Below are 22940 nucleotides of genomic sequence, written 5' to 3' on the forward strand. Positions count from 1 at the left end.
ATCCTGTTCAACTGGTCCCCCTCTTCTGTCAGCTCTCTGATCACAGCCTTGTAATCTGGCTTCCTCGCACCAGAACAGTCTTTGTGAGCAAAGAGATTTACACATGACCTTTAGTTACTCTCTTCAACTCTGGCAACTCCGCTCCAGGGTTGGATAAGGATCCTAAACTTGCTGTGGATTGACTGCACCGTCATAGGAGTTCCATATCCCGAGTCCACTCCAGCACAGCCTGATGATCTGTGGATGACAATGTGAACAAAGCCAAAAATAATAGCCAACTCCGTACCATGCTCCAGTAAAGTCGCGATAATGTCGCAGCATCACACTAAGCACAGGGGCCCCACAAGGATGTGTGCTCAGTCCCCTGCTCTTCACCCTGCTGACTCACGACTGCACATCAACCTACAGCACAAACCACATGGTGAAGTTTGCGGACGACACAACTCTGGTGGGTCTCATCACCAAGAACGATGAGACCCACTACAGGAAGGAGGTCAACCTCTTGACCACCTGGTGCAGAGACCACAACCTCCTGCTGAATGTCAGCAAGACAAAGGAGATGGTGGTCGACTTCAGGAAAAGCCTCACTGAGCACCCCCCACTGACCATCGATGGTGCTGCTGTGGAGCGAGTGAGCAGCACCAAATTCCTGGGGGTGCACATCAGCGAGGACCTCTCCTGGGCCACCAACTCTGCATCACTGGTGAAGAAAGCCCAGCGACGCCTCTACTTCCTCCGCAAACTCAAGAAAGCGAGAGCTCCCATACCCATCCTGAAAACATTCTACCGGGGCACCATTGAAAGCATCCTGTCCAGCTGCATCACTGTGTGGGGCAGTAGCTGCACTGCACACAGCAGGAAGAGACTGCAACGCATAGTCGACAAAGCTGGTAAGATCATTGGTGCCCCACTCCCTTCCGTGCAAGACACTTACACCACCCGCCTCACCCAGAAAGCCACCTCGATCGTGGGCGACAACAGCCTCCCCGCACACGGTCTGTTCAGCCTCCTACCCTCTAGAAGAAGGTACAGGAGCCTCCGTTGCCGCACCACCAGACTCGGAAAAAGTTTCATACACCAAGCTGTCAGGAAGCTAAATTCTCTCCCCTCACTCCCCCCAGCCATACCTCTAGACTGACTGGAGGCTTAAATCCCCCCCCAAAAAACTAAAAACACTCAGGACTCTCTTGTACTTCTTGTACTGTTGCACTTTATGACTTAAATCACTACGTTTACACTTTTAGAGAACTTTATGCTGCTGTACAAAAATTCGGTATGTTTACTTCTGCAACAAACTGTCTCTTGTACTGTTTGCACTTTATCACTTAAATCACTACGTTTACACTTTCAGAGAACCTTATGCTGCTGTATTAAAAAAATTCTGTATGTTTACTTCTGCAACAAACTGTCTCTTGTACTGTTTGCACTTTATCACTTAAATCACTACGTTTACACTTTTAGAGAACCTTATGCTGCTGTACTTAAACAATTCTGTATGTTTACTTAGTATTAGGAAATGTCTTGTGTTATCTGTTGTGCCTGTGCACTTTATATGTCTCACTGTGGGAGAGTGGGAAACGTTGTATCGATTCCTTGTATGTTCTGAACATGTAAGAAATTGACAATAAAGCTACTTTAACTTTAACTTTAACTGTACTGTGAAGGCTCTGACTGCTCCCTGCAAACAGGAGCAGTGGATTGTAGCCGGAAAAAGGATATGCACTGTGCCGGACGCCTGTCACCCCCTCATCCACCTCGAGACCTCCATCTGTCCAACAGATTTGACATCCTGAATACTGAGGACTTCTCGCCTATGGAAGCACCATAGGCGAGAGACCTGTGGTCAAGTCCACCACCTCCGCCCGCTGCAGGTTATTGACGGATGTTGTGATCAGGCGTAGCAGCGGAGTTCTCACTGGATTGGCAACAGCAGGGAAGCCATGCCCTCAAAGGAAGACACCACCTCGCTTCTCCACCCTACGGTCTCCTCCATCATGAGAAATAGCCACTTCATAAATGCAGTCACACACTGCTTTCCTGGAGCCACAATGCCAGAAATCTTCGGCGAAAACCTGGCTCCAGTCCGTACGCTCAACTCAGAACATTGGTTTAATCCACAACTTCGGTTTATTCTGGAATCGCTCTCTATGACTATCTACAATCACCTGCTACCCCCTGCTTTTCTTCTACCACTTTAAACAGTCATGCTTCCCATACAACCACTAGCCCCCCACTGTGGAGAATTTTCAGTACTGCCCCCGGTACACTATCTCCCACAGCCTCCGACATTCCTGTCATGATTACTCCCATGCTTCGTCTGCGCTCAAAGCTGTACAGTATTGACCTAACTCTACACAATGTTCTGATTAGTGCTAGGTCTATAACAAACAGACATGTTGTTCAAAATGACTTTTTCACATCCCGTGATCTGGACTTTATGCTCCTGACGAGACCTGACTTCAACAAGGACTTTATGCAAGAGTTTGCTGAATTGATAGTGGGCATATCGATGGATTATTACTACTTTTGAATTTACATTTTAATGTACACATATGCTGTGAAACTAAACCTATGGCTAAAGACTTCTTGAAACGTATATATTCCTTTAATCTCACCCAGTCAATCTCTGGACCCACACATGAAAAGGGGCACACATTAGACCTTGTGTTTTCTTATGGCCTATAAGTTCATGTCAATGAAATATGTGATACTTGCATATCACATCATCTCCCTTTTTTGTTTACAGTTACTGTCCCTGGCTCTATAGTCAAGACAGCTCCTCCTGCATGCTGCCGCCATATAACTGATAGTCAAACTGTGTTGCATTTCTCTGCTATTTTTAAAGACTCTGTGCTCCTTAACTTGGATTGTGGTGATGTTCTCAGTGCTGATGAGCTTATCTCTCTTTTTAATTCAACCTATGCAAGCACTCTGGACTCTGTTGCTCCTTTGAGGACGAAACGCACCAAAGCACTCTCAGAGCCATGGCTAAACGACTCTAACCACGGTCTCAGACGTGCATGTCGTCAAGCAGAGAGGAGGTGGAAAAAGGACAGACTCAGAGTATCATTCAGAAATCTTACAGAGCCGTCTATCTGATTACCAGAAAGCGGTAAATGAGCAAAAACTAAGTTTATATCTAAACTGGTCTCCAATAACTATTGCAGGCCTCAGTTTCTTTAATATTTTTAATTATATTATAAACCCCGGTAATTCCCTGTATGTAGGCTTAGACAAATCCTCCATTAAATGCCTGCAGCTAGTCCAAAATGCTGCTGCTCGCCTGCTGACTAGGAAAAAAAAAAATATATAGACCAGAGAGACCATATCAAACCCAAGTTGCGCCTCCTACACTGGCTTCCTGTTTGTCACGGGATCGTTTTTAAAATCGTACTTTTAACTTTTAAATCTCTTAAAGGACTGGCACCGTCTTACTTAACTTCTCTTTACGCACACTCCAGTTAGGGAACTGAGATAAGCAACTCAACTGCTCCTTGACAAACCTTAGACAAGGCTAGTAACCAGAGGTGATCACGCAGTAGCCGTCCCAAACTTGTGGAACAACCTACCACTTCACATTAGATCTGCCCCGTCTTTAACACACTTTAAACCACTACTAAAACACACCTGTTCTCCCAGGCGGACTCCTCGAGTTGAGTACGTTTCATCGCAGCTGATTCTATTTATCTTATCATATATATTATATATTATATATACATATATTTTTTGTTTATTATTTTACGATGATAATTGTATTTGAGTTGTATTACTTGCTATTGATATGATATGACATATTAGGTTTTTATTGTCGTTTTGTTGTACCATTACACCTGTAAAGCGCTTTGGTCAACCAATATGTTTAAATGTGCTTTATAAATGAAATTGACATTGACATTTACATTGACTATGGTTGATTGTGAGTTAACTGTACTACAAAAGTCTGTGTGAGACCAACAAGATGAACATGTTTTTTGAGAAATGCATTCCACATACAGAGAGACAAACAGACATCTGGAATTATCAGATAGATGATATAAATCCTTCTCATACGTACCAAGTGAAGAATTAGGTTTAGGGTCAGAGCAGGGTGTCTTCTCAGATTTTTATAACTGGCTGCAATAGCTGTTTTTTTATCCCATATGATTGTATTGTAGCCACTGATGCTGTGCCGAGGCTGCCAGCAGGCCCAGGTTGAGATAAACTGTAATTCCCCTTGAAAAATTCATATAACATTCTTTTGTTTTGATGTTTTGCCTTGTTACTCTGTGTGACTCTACACTTCCCCAAATTTGTTTCAATCTGAACATTGAGAAATTCTTATGCAATAACTAGAAGGTTCAGCAAGTTGAACAGGATATTACTAAATTGGATAAAAAACAGAATTTGAATGAGGCCTAGCTACTGCATGTTATATTTAATACATTTACACAATAAAAATGTATGAAGATGAGAACTTGCTTGTAACACTCAGATAAAGAGATTGCCATGTCTCATATATGAGCAATTGTTCAAACTGTCCACCTAATATTAAAAGAGTTCATAATTTGTTTTAATGTCTAGGAAAGCATTGGTAAAGATAAGAGACACAGTTTAACTTGACTCACAGAAAGCAAGGTGCATGGACATGTTGAGAGCAGCTTGCAGGATACACAGAGTCCGAAGCTCACACCAACCTGTCTGAAGAGTTTTCTTCCTTCCAGCAGAAATCACACAGACAATGATCACTGGATAACAACGAGAGCCGGCTGCAAGACACACGCTGGTTTACAGAGTAAAATCTGACACCTGCTTTGGCTTTTAATTGAAGTTACTCATTGAAACAGCTTGTTGTTGTAAAATGCAAGCATGAGTATGAATAAAAATGCATAATTATAAGTATACATATGATAGGGAGGCTGTGGCAGCCTTCAGTTCTCTCAAAACTCAAAAGATGTTTATTTTGATACAGTAATTCATGGGTGGTGTAATTTTGTTCACAGCTACATCCCTATCTATAATATGATTTTTTCTTTAAATCAGACTTTGCAAATTGGTTACAAAACATTTATTTATAAGAAAAAGCGTGATTCTGATAACAAATAGTCAGAACAGCAAACACATATTGACAGAAGCTACAGTATGAAAACAAATGACACAGGCAGCATGTACAATACCAGGAACCAGGAACAAATCAAATATATATCATACGTTTAGTTACCAGTGCCTCTTACTATGGGGACAAGCAAGGCTGTTTATGTCTTTGCATTTTATTGATTCACTTCCTCTGCAGCTAAGCAGTTACCAGTGTGGTGCGTGTGGGTGCAGCGTTATCAAGCCAAACTCTTTTCACAGATCCAGATGTTCAGCTCGGTACATTGTTCATCGTTCCAGTTGTTTTCGACTTCGTTGAACATTGTCTCTCCACAGTCTTCATTAGGGAGATCTCCAATACGGTTTTGATAGGAGTTTGGTTCCCCAGGGTGCCAGAAGCTGAAACCAAAACAGATAAACAGCTGATAAACAGCCAGAAACTATGAGGCAGATTAAAGATTGATATTGAATATGGTTATGAGACATTAGCCTCTGTTTAGAAACCTGCAGCTGATGGTTTGTACATGCAGCTTCTTGTCAAACCAGAATATTGGATATATACAGTTGATGTGGATTATGAATAAAACTAGATTGCTTTGATAAACAATATGTCTACTCATATATACCACCATTATTGGTTATATCCCTCTCATTACATTTGTCATTTCTGCTCACTTCATCTCTGTCAGATATTTTCGTTTGTATAAATACTTAAAATATAGTGCAAAGTGTTGCAGAGTAAATGGATTTTATATGTTGCGTAGGACAGCCGTCAGGGTTCAGTGTCTGACCAACAGACAGTTAAAGAAAGAGATTATCTTTTTATTCAGTAATAGGACCATAATACAGAAGTGCAACTCATAATAATAAAGAGTTATTTATGAACCTTGTTGTTGTGTTCAGCAAAGTCCCATCCACCCATTTCCATATCCCTTCCGTCTCTGTGTCAGTCAGTCCGATCCAGAAGGCCCTTCTGAACTGTCTTGTGAACTCCTTGTTTACAGGGACAGAGGGACAGACCATAATTATATCAAATTGGAATATAACCGGTATGATTTTACTCTTTCAGAAGAGTCACTCTCATACGCACATTTTCCTCTTTGCTGTTGATAATCACCAGGTCGGCTCCTTTCTGCAGACAGTCGTCTCTACTGTCTCCCCAGGATTTCTCGTCAGAGGAGATGAAGTAGAAACTAGAGCGGAAGTATACCCATCCTTCTCGGGTGTAATGATCTGTTGAGGATAAGGAAAATAAAATAAACTTGACATCTCAGCAAAAAAAAGAGAAAAAAATAGCAAAATTAATTAAAGTTGTGTAGTGAGCATCTTTCTTTATGTTACTTTTATCTTATTCCTTCCATGACATAAAGTGTTCAGCTCATATTCACCAAATATATTCATCTTCTTCTTCAACTGGTCCCTCTCTTCTGTCAGGTTCCTGATCACAGCATCACAATCAGGTGCATCAGAACTGTCTGTGTGAACAAAGAGATTTACACATGACCTTCAGTCTCTGGTTGATTGTGAGTTCACGGTACCATGGAAAAATGGGAAAGACACATTCCTCTTGTGTTCCAACTCAGTCACAGCTCCACTGTGTCGCAAGTAAAAATATTTAGATGTTTGACCAATATTTCCATTACATGCAATTACATGTACATATTATTGCCGAATGTCTGGTGGTTTTCTGTTAGACCAGCCCCCTCCAGAGGATGTTCAGAGGATCTGCTAAGTTCAGTTTGTGTGTAATGAAGTGTCAGAATTGAAGATTTGCAGTTACACTTTATCATTTTTTCTATTATTTTATCTGAATATAGACTTCTTAATTTATAATTTTTATACAAAAATAATCATTTGAATACTGGAATGATGTGGTTTGGTATCATGTGTTTCTTTGGGTAGGGAGTTGGCATCCAGTTCCTTTGCCTAGGGCCCCCAAACTCCCTTGTAATGCTCCTGAATGTTTGTATTACATTTAGTGTTAAGCATTCAATGCCAGACAAACATCTAAATCTTAACATTGAAAATAAATAGTAAGAAATCCAAAACTTAAATGTTTTCATCAAATCCATTTATTTGCTATTGTGCTATTCCTGAATAAAAACATGTGAAAAGGTTCTCCTTTTAATTTAAAGACAAACACCCTGACTCACAACTGGAAAGCCCCATTAGTTTGTTTTATGACCTTAGAACTATCTCTAACCAACAACCACAATGTACAAAATGCTGTTTCGTCATAAAGCTAGCTAATTATAGCATATCCATAACTTACTAACTATAGCATATTCAGAAATACTCCGATGATAATCATAGTCAGACTCAGTAGAGGTAACTTTTCAATTTCTGGTTTTATCACATTCTCTGAATTTCAGAGTGAGTCACAGTGAGGAGATGTCGTCCACACAGGATGAAAATATTAAACTGAACAATAGGGCCTCTCACCATTCGGTGCTTGGGTCCTAATTAAAGACAACTCACAGAGAGCAAGACGCAGGGAAATGTTGAGAGCAGCTTGCAGGATACACAGGAGTCCGAGGGTCACACCAACCAGTCTGTAGTGTTTTCTTCCTTTCAACAGAAATCACACAGACAATGTTCACTGGATGTCAACAAGACGCACTCTGGTTTACAGAGTAAAATCTGACCCCTGCTCTGGAACATGGACTAATGTCCAACATCTACTCTGGGTTTTAATCATGATTACTCGTTAAAATGGCTTGTTGTTGTAAAATGCAAGCATGAGTATGAATAAAAATGCATCCAACATTAGTATTTTTGTTCTCTTACCTGACATGGCAGGAGTCACTGTTCCATCTTCACTAGTGTGGCTTTTTGAGGCGAGACCTTTAGCAGACGAATCAGGCTCCGTAGTAATCTCAAATCGCTCCTTATGGGAAACCATCACCAGACTTTACACAGGGTCCTGACAATGGCGATGGAAAATGTTCTTCTTCTGAAGACTAATTACGCAACACTTTCTGTTCCTGTTTTCGACAAAATATAATTTTAACCACTGCTCCGGCTACATTTTATTGCCTGTAAAGTGGAACATTTTCAAATTTAAAATAAAAAATGTACCATGTTTTACATCAGGCACTGTATAAAGTCATGCAAAATGTAACTTATGTAAATGTGAAAGTACCATATTAACTATTCTACTTGAGGAAATTAAAGCAAGTATTTGGTTCTAAATATACTAAATAACAATTGAATAAAAATAAATATTAAAAGTACAATTACTCTGTAGCCTATTCCCTAATCCAATGGTCTGTTTTGTTTTCTACCAGAATAATACAGAATACTACTTCAGAAAAGAGCAGATACATGAAAAATCGACTTAAAGGTGCGGTCTATAAAATGTAGTGAAATCTAGTGGTGGAGTTAAACGTTGCAGCTGAATAACCCCTTCAAAACATGAGAGAGAAGCTGTGGCAGACTTCAATTGCATTAAAAAACTCAAAATGTGTTTAGTTTGTTCAGTCTGGACAACTTTTAGAGATTTGAGAGATGTTAGTATAACGTATATAAATATAAAGGGTCCATAGTAGAGTAAAGAAAACAACAATTCATACAATTTATGTGATCACACACTAGTGTTCCATTAGACCCCTTTCACCTAAACCTTACACACTGAACCTTTAAGTCCCAGCATCTGTGGAAAACCGTTGTGACATAATGTGACAACACCACCGTGTGGTAAGTGTTATCACAGATGTACACACACATTCCACATAACACAATGTGTCACTAAGCAACAAAACCTCTCTTAAAATGTATAAATCTGTAATCACCAATAGCGACATTTGTTTTGACCCTTTCAATTCTTTTTTTTCCCTTTGGATGAATAATCTTTGATGATTGGGATTTTTGGAGCAAATTTGAGTTTTTATACTGTCGATTTAGGATGCTAACAAAGGTGAAAGGAAGATGAAGAAATGCTGTGAATTTAAGTTTTTGAGTTAATGCTTTCAACTCCACAAGAAGAGAATGAAACAGGTTCTGCCTCAATTATTGAAACGATTTTAGTGTGAGTTACATTTCCACATGTTTTTTTCTGTGACTCATCTGAATCTTGAGCATTAGGCCAATCATATGAGGAACCAAAAGAAGAAATTTGCCGATCAGACCTGAACTTAACATTTTACTAACAACAAGGGTGTTCGCAATGGCAACATCCACAGAGCTGCCGGACTATATTAATGAGCAACCGAAACATGGACAGAAATGCAGCAGCAATACAAATCAAACAGGTAATAAAGCAGCATCTTATTATATATATATATATATATATATATTTTTTTTTTTTTTTTTTTTTTTTTTTTTATATATATATATTTCTTTTTAAAGTAAGCCATCTATGTATCACTGAACATGAAGTAAGCAATGATATCAATTCACTTGTTCTTTTAAAAGCTAATATAATATTTATTGTTGTATTTTTGTTTAAATTTGCCAAAAACTTTTAGGTTTCATAAATTACATCTGCTCCTCGTTCAATGAAACCCAGAACAGACACTGGGCTTCACCTGTTCTAACTAAGCACAATATTGTGTCTGATGATTCAATGATCAGGTTAAACTAATTTATCCTTGAAGTAAACATTTTCACGTTAACATGTAAAAATATACATTTCTGTAGAGCAGAAATTCATCTTTCCGTCTGTGAAACAACAACAACAACATGCTGCCATTGGGGTCACAGACTTTATTAACGTTAATTTGCTTTTGCAGAAAGAAGAATCCCTCAGCTGCTGCTACTCAGCTTTGGTGTGCTGTGCATCGTACAAGCTGTTCTCAATATATCCCTGCGCCTTTCCTGTGAGTATATGGTTTATTTCCTTGGAATACGCATTTCATAACCATGGCATTGTGTCATCTAAGATTTCCAGGAATGTTGCACAGACAAAACCGTAATTGACGATTAGGTCACACTGTGGTGCAATTAAGGGCCCGCCACAGATGATGCAAAGAATTACACTCGACTCAATCCATCATCTGCAACTCATAAGTAGCTATTCTTGTAACAGAAAAATGTAATTCTGTGGTGGCCTTGATAAAAAGAACAAAACATGGACCCAGGCCCCCCCCCCACCCTTGACTACCTCATTGGAAAACAAAATCCGCAAAATCGCTGACCCCCAACTCATAGTCATATGGAGTATATGTGCCTTTTGCAACCCTTGCAACGGATAAGATTACAAATATTAATACAGCTCAACCGATCATTCTTCATCATATGGTTTAAAAGGGCATCTGGATGACATCGTTATTAAATTGTATTACTACAGCAGATTTCAGACTAATTGGGTGGTATACCGCGTAAATGCAGGGTCTGCAGCCCCTCTTTTTACACAGTAAATTCCATGTCCCTAACCTACATGTGCTGGTTCACACTCTGATTTGTGTCTTTCCTGGGTTATTGCATGGCATATGCTCTGCCCCCAACATTCACAAAGGTGCGAGGGCCCATTAAAGCAGTTTATAGCTTGAATTTGATATGTTTCTGTAAAAAGTTCTCTCACAAATTTTTTCTTCTATTGAATTCTATCTAATGAAAATGGTCTGTTTCATTTCAATCAGTGAACTCCGGCCAGGTATCAGATCCCTTTGTCTGCAACACAACTACCAACCAAAACAAGAAGACGGATCTGGTAGATGACTGTAAGAGGATGAGGCCCAGTGATTTCAACAGCCTACAAGACCGCTTCAATGCCCTGACTAGAGAGAACAACCTGCAAATAAGTAAGCTGAAGGAGGAGCGGAACCAACTGAAAAGGTGGATAACGGGTGAGGAAAGAAAATCAGGTTGATAAGTCTTCGAACTTTAACTTCAGTTTCTTTGTTTTTACCTTCCTTCATTCCAAAACTGTAGCTGTACGTTTAAAAATAAATGTTTCTTTTGAAAACTACCTATACCATTTAAAAATGAAATTGTAAAGATTTTAAAGATTTTTTAGCTTTTGTGGTATATTAGGCCTTATATAAGAATTTGTTAGTTAAGTTTATAAATGCACAGCTGTAGTTATGTTCTAGTCATAATTCTCAAGTCGATAGAGTTATTATTTTTTTACTTAAATTAGAATTTAATGTACATTTCTTTATTTTGTCTTCCAGAGCAGAGTTGTTGTGTGCCCTTTCAACCATGTCCGACAGACTGGATTGAGAGGAACTCAAGGTGTTACTTTCAGTCCAGTTACAAAACCACATGGGAGGAAAGCAGAAACTACTGTAAGAGTAAAGGAGCTGACCTGGTGGTGATCAACAGTGAACGGGAACTGGTAAAGTATAGTGAATCGGTGTGTGTGTGTGTGTATGTGTTTGTGTGTGTGTGTGTGTGTATGTGTGTGTGTTTGTGTGTGTGTGTGTGTGTGTGTGTGCTCGCATGTGCGTGTGTGTGTTTGTGTGTGTGCGCATGTGTGTGTGTGACATTCTTGATGTTAAAGGGCTATTTTAGAAATGTTTATGAGTTTGCCTCCATCATATGAAGAACACAGCAGGAGATCATCCAAAACACCCATGCAAGGGGTGGCGTCTGGGTACAGCAGCAGGAGGTGGGGCAGGATGGGCAGACTGCCAATGTGGAAATCACACATTTTTGTAACACAGGCATCTGCCCTTAATCGCCTAAAGCTCTCTCTCTACATGCCGTCTTTCCAATTTGACATCTTCGTCGGTGTCTTCTAAGTTAATGGCACTGCCTTTGCACCCTGTCCGTTGGGTGTAAGAAATGTCATCAACACGACAACATTTTCCTTCTCACTTGGTCTCACTCTGACATTCTCCGGATATTTTACCAGAGGGCTGTCAGGACAAACATCAGAAATAGGTGTAGCAACTGACTCTGACATTTGAGTGTCCAGAATTGAGTGCAGGTCTGAAAGCAGCTTTAGTTACATTCTGTATTACATTATTTTCAACAGATAATCTTGAGCCATCTGACCCGTTTTCTTCCCGACCACTGGATTGGTCTGCATCGTACGAATGGGGACTTCAAATGGGTGGATGGATCTGCACTGACCAAAGAGTGAGGCCTTTACAATAACCCTCATTATTTCTGCTTGATGTCAGATGTTAGTAACAATTGATTATGTTATTTATGAAAAAGCGTTTACACTGCCTTTGATGAACTTGGTTCCTAGGTATTTCATAGATAGATAGATAGATAGATAGATAGATAGATAGATAGATAGATAGATAGATAGATAGATAGACAGATAGATAGATAGATAGATAGATAGATACATACATACATACAAAGATACATACATAGATACATACATAGATACTAGAAACATAGATACATAGATACATAGATACATAGATACATAGATACATAGATAGGAGCAGGAATTGGGGAGGAGTGCATCTCACTGAGCTCCATCATTGTGCTCTCCTTTAGATCCTGGGAGCCAGATGACCTGAGAATTTCATACAAATGTGTAGCGATGAATAGCTACACATCAGTGCAGAACAGCTGGAGAGAAGCCCCTTGTCGAGAGAAGCATTACTGGTTTTGTGAGACAGATCTTTGCCCCCTGTCCCCCTGAAGAACATAATATTATGTGTCTATACATGTGAATAAATTAATAAGCTTTTACACATAAGAACGTTTATGTTCACATTCAAATAAATATGCATAGATTTAAGCAACAATAGACAATTTGTACTTGGCTTACACTGGCTTCTTTATGTTTTAATTGGCATTGATGTGGTTTTACTGTACCTGATTTAAAAAATACATACAAATGATTAAACAATCCCACATGACTGGCTGTGTTTCAAAATGTTTGCCTCTGAAAATGGCTCTTTGGTGAAGATAAACAAATAATATGATGGACTTTCATTCCTCCCCTGACAAATTCCAATGGATTGTTTGAATAAAATAATCCAAATCATTAGACTTTTTAAAATCAATATTAAATGTTTCATTTTGAGATGGAAAGAGAAGACATTTTAGATTATTACAGTGAGTATGATGAAAAATAAAGCATTAAATACATTAAATATATTAGATCTTACAAGTGTGTGTGTGTGTTTGTGTGTATGTGTGTGTGTGTGTGTGTGTTTGTGTGTTTGTGTGTTTGTGTGCATGTTTGTTGCTAGATATATAAATTGTGTGTGAGTGTATTTCTATCTTTGTGAGGGCCATTTTGGATTTAGTATTACGGTGTGAAAGGCTTGAAATGCTAATATCTTTAAAGAGAGGACATTTTATGTGATTCTGGATAATGATCTGGATTTTGTGAATCAAGATAAGTATTTGTATGTGCTGGGTTGATATGTATTAGTTAACTGTACTGTGCATGAGAATAAATATTTTGCCTGTGTTTACTGTGAACTGTTAGCAGAACATTTCTTTATTGACACGCCGTAGCTAGTTGCAGCAGAGATATAAGCTCTCCTTGTGCCTTTCTACTTTAAAAAAAATGAAATGTGAATCTGACATTGTTAGAAATGATTAAGCTTCAACACCGGAGTACATTACTCTGACCGTTGTTGTAATGACACCAAAAGTGATGCATTGGATTTATTGTTGCCCAGCAGAGAGCAGATTGCCAATACTACATACAGCCATCTGGATGCTCTGTTGTTTCTCATTTGATCCATATTAGAAAAATACAAAGCAATGAAGCCTTGATAAGCATAAACAGGTAGAAACCAATTATATAAATGTTGGATGGATTGGAATGACATTTTGTACATTTGGCATTCCAATGATTATTTTATATCCTCTGGCTTTGTTTTATATATTCAATGTTATGTATTTGTTATGTATCTGAATTCAAAGAATGGCGCTGCGTGAGTGGCAGCCTGTTACAGCAGCTCTCACTTTTCGCACCTCTTTTTTGTGTGTAAATAGTGTTTTTAGTGTATTTTTCTTGTTGTTTTTTTTACCACATTGACACTTTAAGCAAGTGCGCAGCTATGGATGTTCACATTTTAACATTCGTAGTTTGCTCCTTGCTGTTTTCGGCACTTTTTGGTGTGGCTGTGGGGAACCCATTCAACCAGGATGGAAGAGTTGACGGCGCTGACCCGACTGCAGAGGGAATACAGGGAATGCAGCCTCATGTGCTTCACAGAGACGTGGCTGACTGAACTTTCTCCGGTCTCACACGTAAATCTGGACGGCTTCCAACTCGTACGAGCGGACCGAAAAGCAACGGAGTGCGCTAAGAAGAAAGGAGGGGGGGATCGCTGTGTTGGTTAACGATAGATGGTGCCACCCAGGACACATCAGCGTGAAGGAGATACTCTGCACCAGAGATTTGGAGCTGTTAGCGGTCAGCATGCGGCCATACTATCTCCCGAGGGAGTTTTCACATGTTATTGTTGTGACTGTGTACATCCCCCCCCCCCCCCCCCCTCGGCGGTCGCTGCTGTAGCTTCAGATCGGATCCACACAGTCATCTCGCATCTTCAAAGCCAGCACCCCCAAGCCCCCCTCCTCGTCTCCGGTGACTTCAACCATGCCCCTCTGTCCTCTGCTCTTCCCACCTTTACCCAGTACGTGAACTGCCACACTAGAGAAAACAAAACTTTGGACCTACTGTATGCAAACATCCAGGGCCGGTCTTTCCTACAGGCGACATAGGCGGTTGCCTAGGGCGCCACTCCGAGGGGGGCGCCAAAAACTGCGCCGAGCAAAAATGAAAATAAAATAAAATATTTTTTTTTTTTGCTAGGCAGAGTTTTTTGCGCCCCCTTCTCTATGTTGTATGGCCAAAACTATTGTATTTAATTACTCTGACAGTAATTTAAGTAGGTTCATTAGAAAATCAGTAAATGACAGCAGCACTCAAGTGGAACGTTTGGCACCGGAGCAGTTGCACCCCGTACTGTCAGGTGCAGTTTGGATGAGGAACTGAATGCTGCGTGTCGTTCATTAGGTCTATATTGTAAATGTTTATATTTCTTTATGAGTGATGATGTATATTAAGAGGTTTGGAGGAAAGAGACACCATAATAATTGAATGTGTGTTTTATGCAATTTAAAATGCAGTTACACTCAAAGAAATGCTTGTAATTGAAATTGTGTTTAATTTGAATAAGATGCAGTCTGGATGTGGAACTGAATGCTCCTTGTCGTTCCTGCTGCTGCATTCATGCTGTATTCTACAGATATACTTTGTTGCTGTGGTATCAATTTTTGGACCCATAACATACATCTCCAACCAATACTTGACATTAACATTTTTTATCTAACATTAGCGTAAAATGAGGCAAAAATTGAGGTACGAACCTCCTTGGTGTTGTCAGAGCATGTTAGCACATTGAGGCTTATGGTTAGAGTGTGTGTGTCCAAGCAACTTCAACGAAGAAATAAATAATTTTATAATAAGTTTTCGTGTGTGGGGGGGGCGCCAGGTGTGAAGCTTGCCTAGAGCGCCAAATGTGCTAGGGCCGGCCCTGCAAACATCAAGGATGCATACACTTCATCCCCCCTCCCCCCGCTTGGTCGCTCGGATCACAACCTTGTTCACCTCGTCACGGACTACACCCCTGTGGTGAATAAACAACGACCTGTGAAGAGGCTTGTTAAGGAGTGGTCTGAGGAGACCAGTGCTAGGCTCAGAGACTGCTTCGAGACTACAGACTGGGATGCACTCTGCAGCCCCCACGGCACTGATATTGACAGCATGACCCACTGTATCACAGATTATATTAACTTCTGCGAGGAGAACACTGTGCCCTCCAAGCTGGTACGGTGTTTTCCCAACAACAAACCCTGGGTGACCCCCAAGATAAAGACCCTGCTGAACGAGAAGAAGAGGGTCTTCAGTTCGGGGGACAAAGAGGAGCTGCGCAGAGTCCAGAAGGAACTCCGGCTGATGATCAGGAAGGGGAAGGACAGCTACAGGAAGAAACTGGAGAAGTGGCTGGAGCAGAACAACGCCAGGGACGTCTGGAGAGGGCTGCAGACCATCGCAGGCCACGGAAAAGGTGTGGGAAGACAACAACCCAGCAGGGACAAGGACTGGGCAGATGAACTGAATCTGTTCTTCAATAGATTTGATTCCCCCCCCGCCCCCTCTTCACACCTCTCCTGGCCAGCCCCCCCTCCCCCTCCCCTCCTCAGCCTGCCACCTTCGACACCTGACCCGACTTCACCCACAACACCACACACTGCCACATCCAGAAGTTCTCTGATGACACAGCCATCGTTGGATGTGTTCCTGAGGGGAATGACCTGGAGTACAGGGCGGTCATCACAGACTTCGTCAGCTGGAGTGAGCTGAACCAGCTTCAGCTGAACACCAGCAAGACGAAGGAGATGATCGTGAACTTCCGGAAAAAAGCATCCAACTTAACACCAGTGAACATCCAGGGATTGGACATAGAGGTGGTGGAGAACTACAAATTTGTTTTCATTACAATAACACTTAACATCATTCCACTTTATCCCCAGCACCTGCTTTTGCACAGTGTCTGTTTTGCAGGTTGTTTGTTTCTGTACTCTTATTATGCGTAGTTTTAGTAGTGTACATATTGTGATCTTTTTTCCTTTTTTTTTTTTTTTATTGTGCTTCGGCACTGTTACTTTAATTCTGTTTTTCTATTATTGCTCTAACAAGTGAATTTCCCCATTGTGTGGATAAATAAAGAAATCTAATCTAAGAGACCAAAACAGTGAGCTCTGAAATAAACCCCCCGTATTTTAGATGCGCCTTTGTGTAAAGAATGTCCATGCTTTGGTTTGAACCAGCATTCGACATCCTATTTCAGTACATGTCTGACCCTGTGCAGCTGTTCGGATGTGTTTATGACCTTGGTCTGCATGTCCACTTCTTCTATGGCTGCAGGGAGTGGATATCCACTCCCATTTCATGACTATGTCGATAGTGTGGTTTGTATCCCTTCTTCATAGGCCAGTAGTTTCCTTTATTTTTCTTCCCTCTGTTGAAATCCAAGTTGCAAAGTGAACTCTCATTACTTCCCTATTTCCATAAAACAGACAGAGCTTCAGTATCACATGCATGTCATATACGCACTTGGTCCTAGCACAAGAGACATCTAACTCAGGTAGAGTGTAGTGATAAAATTACGCAGTAATGTCTGAGGATATCTATGCCATGCCAGACCTCTCCAAAAAAGCGAGATTTCAGACAGGGGAGGAGGCAGACGGTAATGCAGATGTCTACGAAAACACAGACAATGTGAACATTTATGACAACTACTTGCCACCGGGGAGTACGCCGCTAGAACAAGAGGACAGCACCACTGAGGAGCCACAGAAAGGTACCAATCCGTCTGCCTGTCTCTGCCTGACTTGTATGTACGACATACATACGCACATGACATGACCTTTTTATTTGCAAGTGTTGACGCTTTTTATTTTTGAATTATGGACCTAAAAACAGGGTTAATTTTAACCTAGCTCAGTACTCTCACATCTTACTTTAAATAATGCACCTGGCACAATTCACTTGGACTCATGGATGGTCATGAGTGAAGGTCCCTGTGACCTCTCCAAACTAATATCTTGACTTATGATTTTTAATATCTCATGGGAACACCTTTGGGGAATTCTAAGATGTCAGGGGTCAAAGGTAAATGTCAGGGTGACATTAAATGAATCTGTCAACAAATGTATATTGATGGTAATTGCACTGGTTGGGAGAGGCGTAGATACGCAGTAAGGTATTTCTAGTTTTTTAGATTCGCTTTCAGCTCGCCAACCACAAACTTGCCAATGAAAAATGTCCCTCCCTGTTTTAAAATAAATGCTCATCAGGTGTTTGTTTGTGCTCTCAGCCATTTCGGTCAATGTACCTTCAGGAGGGAGGAATCTTCTCAGACCTGCCACAATGTTTCTGCTGCTCCTGTGTCTTCTCTTTCTGGCTGGAGTCATTGTCCTGGTTGTCCTTTGTAAGTTTTCAAAACAAATCTATTCTAACCAATGGCTGTAGTAAATTATTCAAATATGTCTTAGTGAGCTTTTATCATTCACCTGTTGGACCCTTTCCTGTGGCAGGGATTCAAGACAAAGGCCTCAATGCCGACCTTACCAGAGCGAGAGATGAACTACAGACAAGTTATGGTGACATGAAAAGCCTCAATGACAACCTGACTCAGAAGACAAACCAGCTGGAGAAGGAAATTGATAATTCGAGGGCCATTGAAAGCAACCTCACTACAGAGATATACGAATTAAAAGGGCAGCTAGGCAAGTGAAAATATGCACAATGCTTTTGGTTTAAAGATTTTTTTGGCATTTTCTCAAGTATTCTCATTCAGTTTAGTCCCATTGCTGGTTTTCCTATGGCACAAATAATAATGAAATGAAAGGCTTCTCCACCACTAATGCAGCCAAAGCTCTTAAATTAAAAAGTTGCTCGGTGTCTGTTTGATTTATACCAAAATTCAAGTGTAAAAGCATGGTGGACCCTTCCTTTGTTGATAACAGTTGCCAGGCAACCATCCGAAACTGTGATCAATTCTTAAAATCCCGAGATTGGGCCTTTGAGACAATTCTGGCTGACATTGGGTAAGAAGAGGGTTACACCCTGGACAGGTCGATAGGTCATCATGGGACAAAATACAGAGAGAAACAACCATTTACACTCACATTCTCCCCTACGGCCAATTTATGCTTTAATTAACCTAACGCCAATCTTCATGTTTGTGGACCTGAAGAAAACCCATGCAGGCATGGAGAAAATATGCAAACCTAAAAAAAATCTCAGAACAAATGTATAGCAAGTACAACAAAATGATCATCAATCTTCCGTGGGATAAGGAGAGGGACAAAAAACAAAGGAGGACTCAGGTTCCTCTATCTTTTGATATAACCAACTAAACACTGAGTTATGCTGATCCAACAAACATCTATAACAAAAGTCAAAATTGCACAGTGAGCATTTGGATCACAATCCACAAGGCTTATGCAATATTTATTTCATAACTGGATCCTAAGATGAAATATTACATAAATAATATAAGGCATAGACTGTATATAAATATGGATGGATGAGAGCTCCCTTAAAAGTCAATTATAGTTATATAAACAGCTTGAAATGTCACGATTGACAGCTGAGACTGATTCGCAGCCTCTTGCTCCAAATGTGCAAAATGGCAGCTTTTGTATCCAGGATGGACGTGAGGAAGTGTAGACACATCATCCATCTTTATGCAGTCTGTGGTATTAGGCAATGAAGCGGAATCAATAGTCTCATCTAACTCTCTGAAATAAAGCATATTAGCATATTTTCCAAAACCCCAAACTATCCCTTGAACAAGTTTTCTGTTTTAAGTGTTTTAACTTTGTCTTGAGATGGAATTACATGGTGTATTGTGACTGAAACGTGTTATTTTGTGTTGTTTAACAGAGCGCTCACGCTGTCCTGACGACTGGATAAGGTTTGGCAGCAGTTGTTATTTATTCTCCACATCGAAAAAAAATTGGACAGAGAGCAAGAGCTTCTGTGAAGATCGGATGGCTCAGCTGGTGATCATATCTAGCGAACAGGAGCAGGTGATTGAAATCATTTCTCTTGACTCAATTTTCATTGACTGAATACTGTTGTTATTTTGGCCTTTCAAATGGTGAAAGATTTTAAATGACCCGTGTGGTAAAACAATTTTACTCTTCCCCAAATGCCTGAAAAGTGGAAGTAGAAGTACAAAGCATGCAAATGAGGCATTGAAATGCTTCTTTTGAAGTATTTTGAATCTCGTCCACCCTTATTCACATTACAACATGACACATACAGCAGACATTTTAACTTGTCATATACAAGCACAGGTGTTACTATAGTAAACAATGGCCATGTTTTATTCAAGTGTCCCAGCTTAGCTATACACAATTTTCACCATTTCCCAGGTTATAATTAATGGGTCTTGATGAAAAGAAAATCAGGCACATTAATGGAACTTATAAGTCTGTGAAGTTTTGTGCAGTTTGTTGGGCCTTAGCTGACATGTGGTCTCCCTTAGTGCCATTGTAGTTCCTGATCTCTTTAGAAGACCGGTAAAAACTGGAATGGCACTCAGTAGAGCAGATACCTCCACCAAGGCCCTGCATGGAGGTATCTATTATGAAACGACAAATTCACACGATTGTTATTTGGATTTAATTCAGGGCAAACTCACAAAGTTACAGAAAAACCTAGATCGGCCTCCTGTTCTGGTTCAGGTTATTTAGCGAAATCATCTGGTTAAACCCTGACCATAACCCTAACCCTACACAAAATTACCAGTCAACAAACTGGTTGGCAAACCCAACAAAAAAACGGATAGGGGGGACAACATACCTTCCTTGGTGGAGGTAAAAATTATAAAAAACATTATTTCCTAATATTTCTTGATCTAGAATTTTATCCGCTCATTCGGCAATGACATCTTGATTGGTCTGACTGACGAGGAGACGGAAGGTTCCTGGAAATGGGTAAATGGATCGGTGGCAATTCAAACGTGAGACATTATTATATTGTCCATATCTGTGGTAACCATCAATATGCATTTCAGAACATTGTCAGCTTCATTCATCTATTTAAATTAAAGCCTGGCCGTCATTTTGCAGCTCTGAAAGCAAAGCATTTACGGACTTACATCTAAATATTGAATAACAAACATGATGTTGTGCTTTATACTGTAAATTGGTAGGAAACATGTACATTTTAAATCTCAAATGAAACTACTGTGTTCTCTGTGTATTTTTATATTCAAATTTCCTTTAATGATGTGCTATGGATATATAATGTACTGATGCCATCAGTATTGATCTTTAATTTCAAAATAACAACATACATGTTTTGCTGAGCAGTTTTTGTTCATCTCCAGGTATTGGGGAAACAACCAGCCGGACAACAAAGGATCAGAAGACTGTGTTGTTGTTCTACACTATGAAAGTTCAAGAAGCTGGAATGATATAGCATGCAGTACCAGAGAGTACTTCCTCTGTGAGAAAATGCTTGAATGAAATAAAAAATGTTGTTACAATCCTTGACTGATTCCACATGCAAAATAACAGTGATAAAGTGCACATTCACCTTAAGTGCAAAGAATCTGCTGTTTATCTCCCATTAAACTTCTGAGGTCCAATATTTCAGTAATCTTTCATTTTCAATATTGTTTTTTCGTATGGTATCTTGAGGCCGCAGGAAGACCTGAATCTTGCTCCCAGTCCTTATGATAGCAAGCTGTCAAGGTGTAAGTGCACTTGAATCACTTTAAATGCTGGAAAGAAAAGAACCTGTAAATTTCCCTCTGTTTGAAACTGTGACGGAAAAACTTTGATCTGAAGTGCAGGAGCTGAATCCACATAACAAGAAATTAATAGTTTTCTGTGTTGTTTTCAATTTTTTTTGATATTATGTCGGTACTATACTTCCGTCTTTACATTGGACCAGCCTTGTAGGACTTTGTATTGAGTCTTTGAAATATCAATAAAAGTTAAATAAATAAATAATAAAGGAAATTGGAGATGGTTCTCTGATTGGATTATTGTAAATGATGCCCAAAACGCACCCATGAGCTAAGATTGTTCAAATAGATCTTTATGGGTAGTGAATGCACCACAATGTTGGCCACAAAATTGTGGTGAATTTGCAGTATCAGAATCAGAATCAGAATCTGAAAGGATTCATTGCCAAGTAGGTTTACACCTACCTGGAATTTACAAGCAGATGCCCAAACGGTGCTGAGCTTTGACTTCCCGTTTTTTCTGCTGTTCTTCTTTTTCACGCTGTCATCAGTGTCCAGTCTCTTTCAGAAAACAGACAGAACTACTCAAATATATTCAGTTTGGGTGTTTGATGTGTGATAGCCGTCATGTCGGAGCATGTGTACGCTAATCCGGACATCACCAAGAAGGTTCGCTTTGCTCAGGACGTCAAGGAGAATAAAGTGGATATCTATGTCAGCGCGGAGAGCCTGAAAGTCTACGACAATCCCTGGGTAGAGGATACACCAGGACCTGCAGAGGCTCAGCAACGAGCAAGTATGAGCAGCAAGTGTGTGTGAAAACTCACCAGGGATGAAATCGATTTTAAGATCGATTCTCAGATTTGTATTTGTATGTTCAAAATCAACATGATTATATTTCTGTGGTGATTGGTTTGATGTGTGATATTATATCCTCTGAATGTACATCTACAGCTACAAGTATATCATGAATTAAATGTTTTTTTAATGGGTTAGAGTTTCCTAATACATGTGTTTTTGAAAAAAAGTGTCTGTGATCAGTGAGAGCTCGGGACAGAGTCGTCACATCAGGGCTTCAATATTTCTGGCTGCAGCGTGTCTTCTCCTCCTGGCTGGTATCATTGTTATTGGAGTTCAGAGTGAGTTGCTCAGATCAGTTTTGTCACTATAAGAAGAACCACAGAATGATTAAAGTATTAGTAGTTATTAATGATAGAAAGACTGCAATAATATGAGGGCATGGCGGATGTTCAGATGCTGTTTTGTTGTTTACCTTGACACAGAGAGAGACCAGCTAGCAGCAGTTCGCGCTGATCTCAGGAAAACGATCGAACAACTAACAGCCAACAACACCATCCTGGGCAGAGAGAGAGATGTACTGTGGAGGTTTTGTTGTGAGTGAAATTTCACCATTTATATTTCATCACCTTACTCAGTTATTATACGCTCGGTCAGTTACAACGGGTTTCTGTATATTTTGAGCACTGAATGTCCATTGAACATGTCTTGCTTTCGTGCATGAGAGCAACATTTAGCATTTATTTATTTCTAAACTTATAGATGCAGATTATCTGCTTCTAGAATTACAGTTCATAACACATATTTTAAAATAAAACAATAAGGAATAATAACAATTATTATTAGCTTCATTATTAGTGTTATTAAAGAATGGAGGATTTACCATAAACATCACAAAAGTATAAATACATTTTTTTAAAAGAAGGT

At 39.9% G+C, this 22940-nt stretch overlaps 3 protein-coding genes across 4 annotated transcripts; 2 read left to right on the forward strand and 1 right to left on the reverse strand.

Annotated features, from left to right (window-relative positions):
• Positions 1-4772: 4772 nt before the first annotated feature.
• LOC133953779 (CD209 antigen-like protein C) lies at positions 4773-8024 on the reverse strand. Of its 2 annotated transcripts, none has more exons than XM_062387861.1 (6): positions 7858-8024; positions 7513-7638; positions 6459-6545; positions 6161-6303; positions 5957-6063; positions 4773-5469 (listed from the first exon to the last, which is right to left on the reverse strand). In XM_062387861.1, the coding sequence occupies exons 1-6, from the start codon at positions 7970-7972 to the stop codon at positions 5310-5312; spliced, it is 738 nt and encodes a 245-aa protein (XP_062243845.1). In that variant the 5' UTR covers positions 7973-8024; the 3' UTR covers positions 4773-5309. The 2 variants fall into 2 exon arrangements, with proteins under 2 accessions (XP_062243845.1, XP_062243846.1); XM_062387862.1 differs by having other exon boundaries at positions 7549-7638; positions 7858-8021.
• A 938-nt stretch (positions 8025-8962) lies between these two features.
• LOC133954497 (CD209 antigen-like protein E) lies at positions 8963-13407 on the forward strand. Its single transcript, XM_062388947.1, has 6 exons — positions 8963-9320; positions 9801-9887; positions 10650-10856; positions 11184-11347; positions 11990-12093; positions 12469-13407. Exons 1-6 carry the CDS (start codon positions 9236-9238, stop codon positions 12614-12616), a joined length of 795 nt encoding a protein of 264 aa, XP_062244931.1. The 5' UTR covers positions 8963-9235; the 3' UTR covers positions 12617-13407.
• Positions 13408-17074: 3667 nt separating this feature from the next.
• Positions 17075-21486, forward strand: LOC133954496 (CD209 antigen-like protein E). Its single transcript, XM_062388946.1, has 6 exons — positions 17075-17309; positions 17826-17939; positions 18046-18237; positions 19400-19545; positions 20383-20483; positions 20853-21486. Exons 1-6 carry the CDS (start codon positions 17123-17125, stop codon positions 20989-20991), a joined length of 879 nt encoding a protein of 292 aa, XP_062244930.1. The 5' UTR covers positions 17075-17122; the 3' UTR covers positions 20992-21486.
• Positions 21487-22940: the final 1454 nt, after the last annotated feature.

The sequence above is a fragment of the Platichthys flesus genome, chromosome 5, assembly GCF_949316205.1.
Source record: "Platichthys flesus chromosome 5, fPlaFle2.1, whole genome shotgun sequence".
NCBI lineage: Eukaryota > Metazoa > Chordata > Actinopteri > Pleuronectiformes > Pleuronectidae > Platichthys > Platichthys flesus.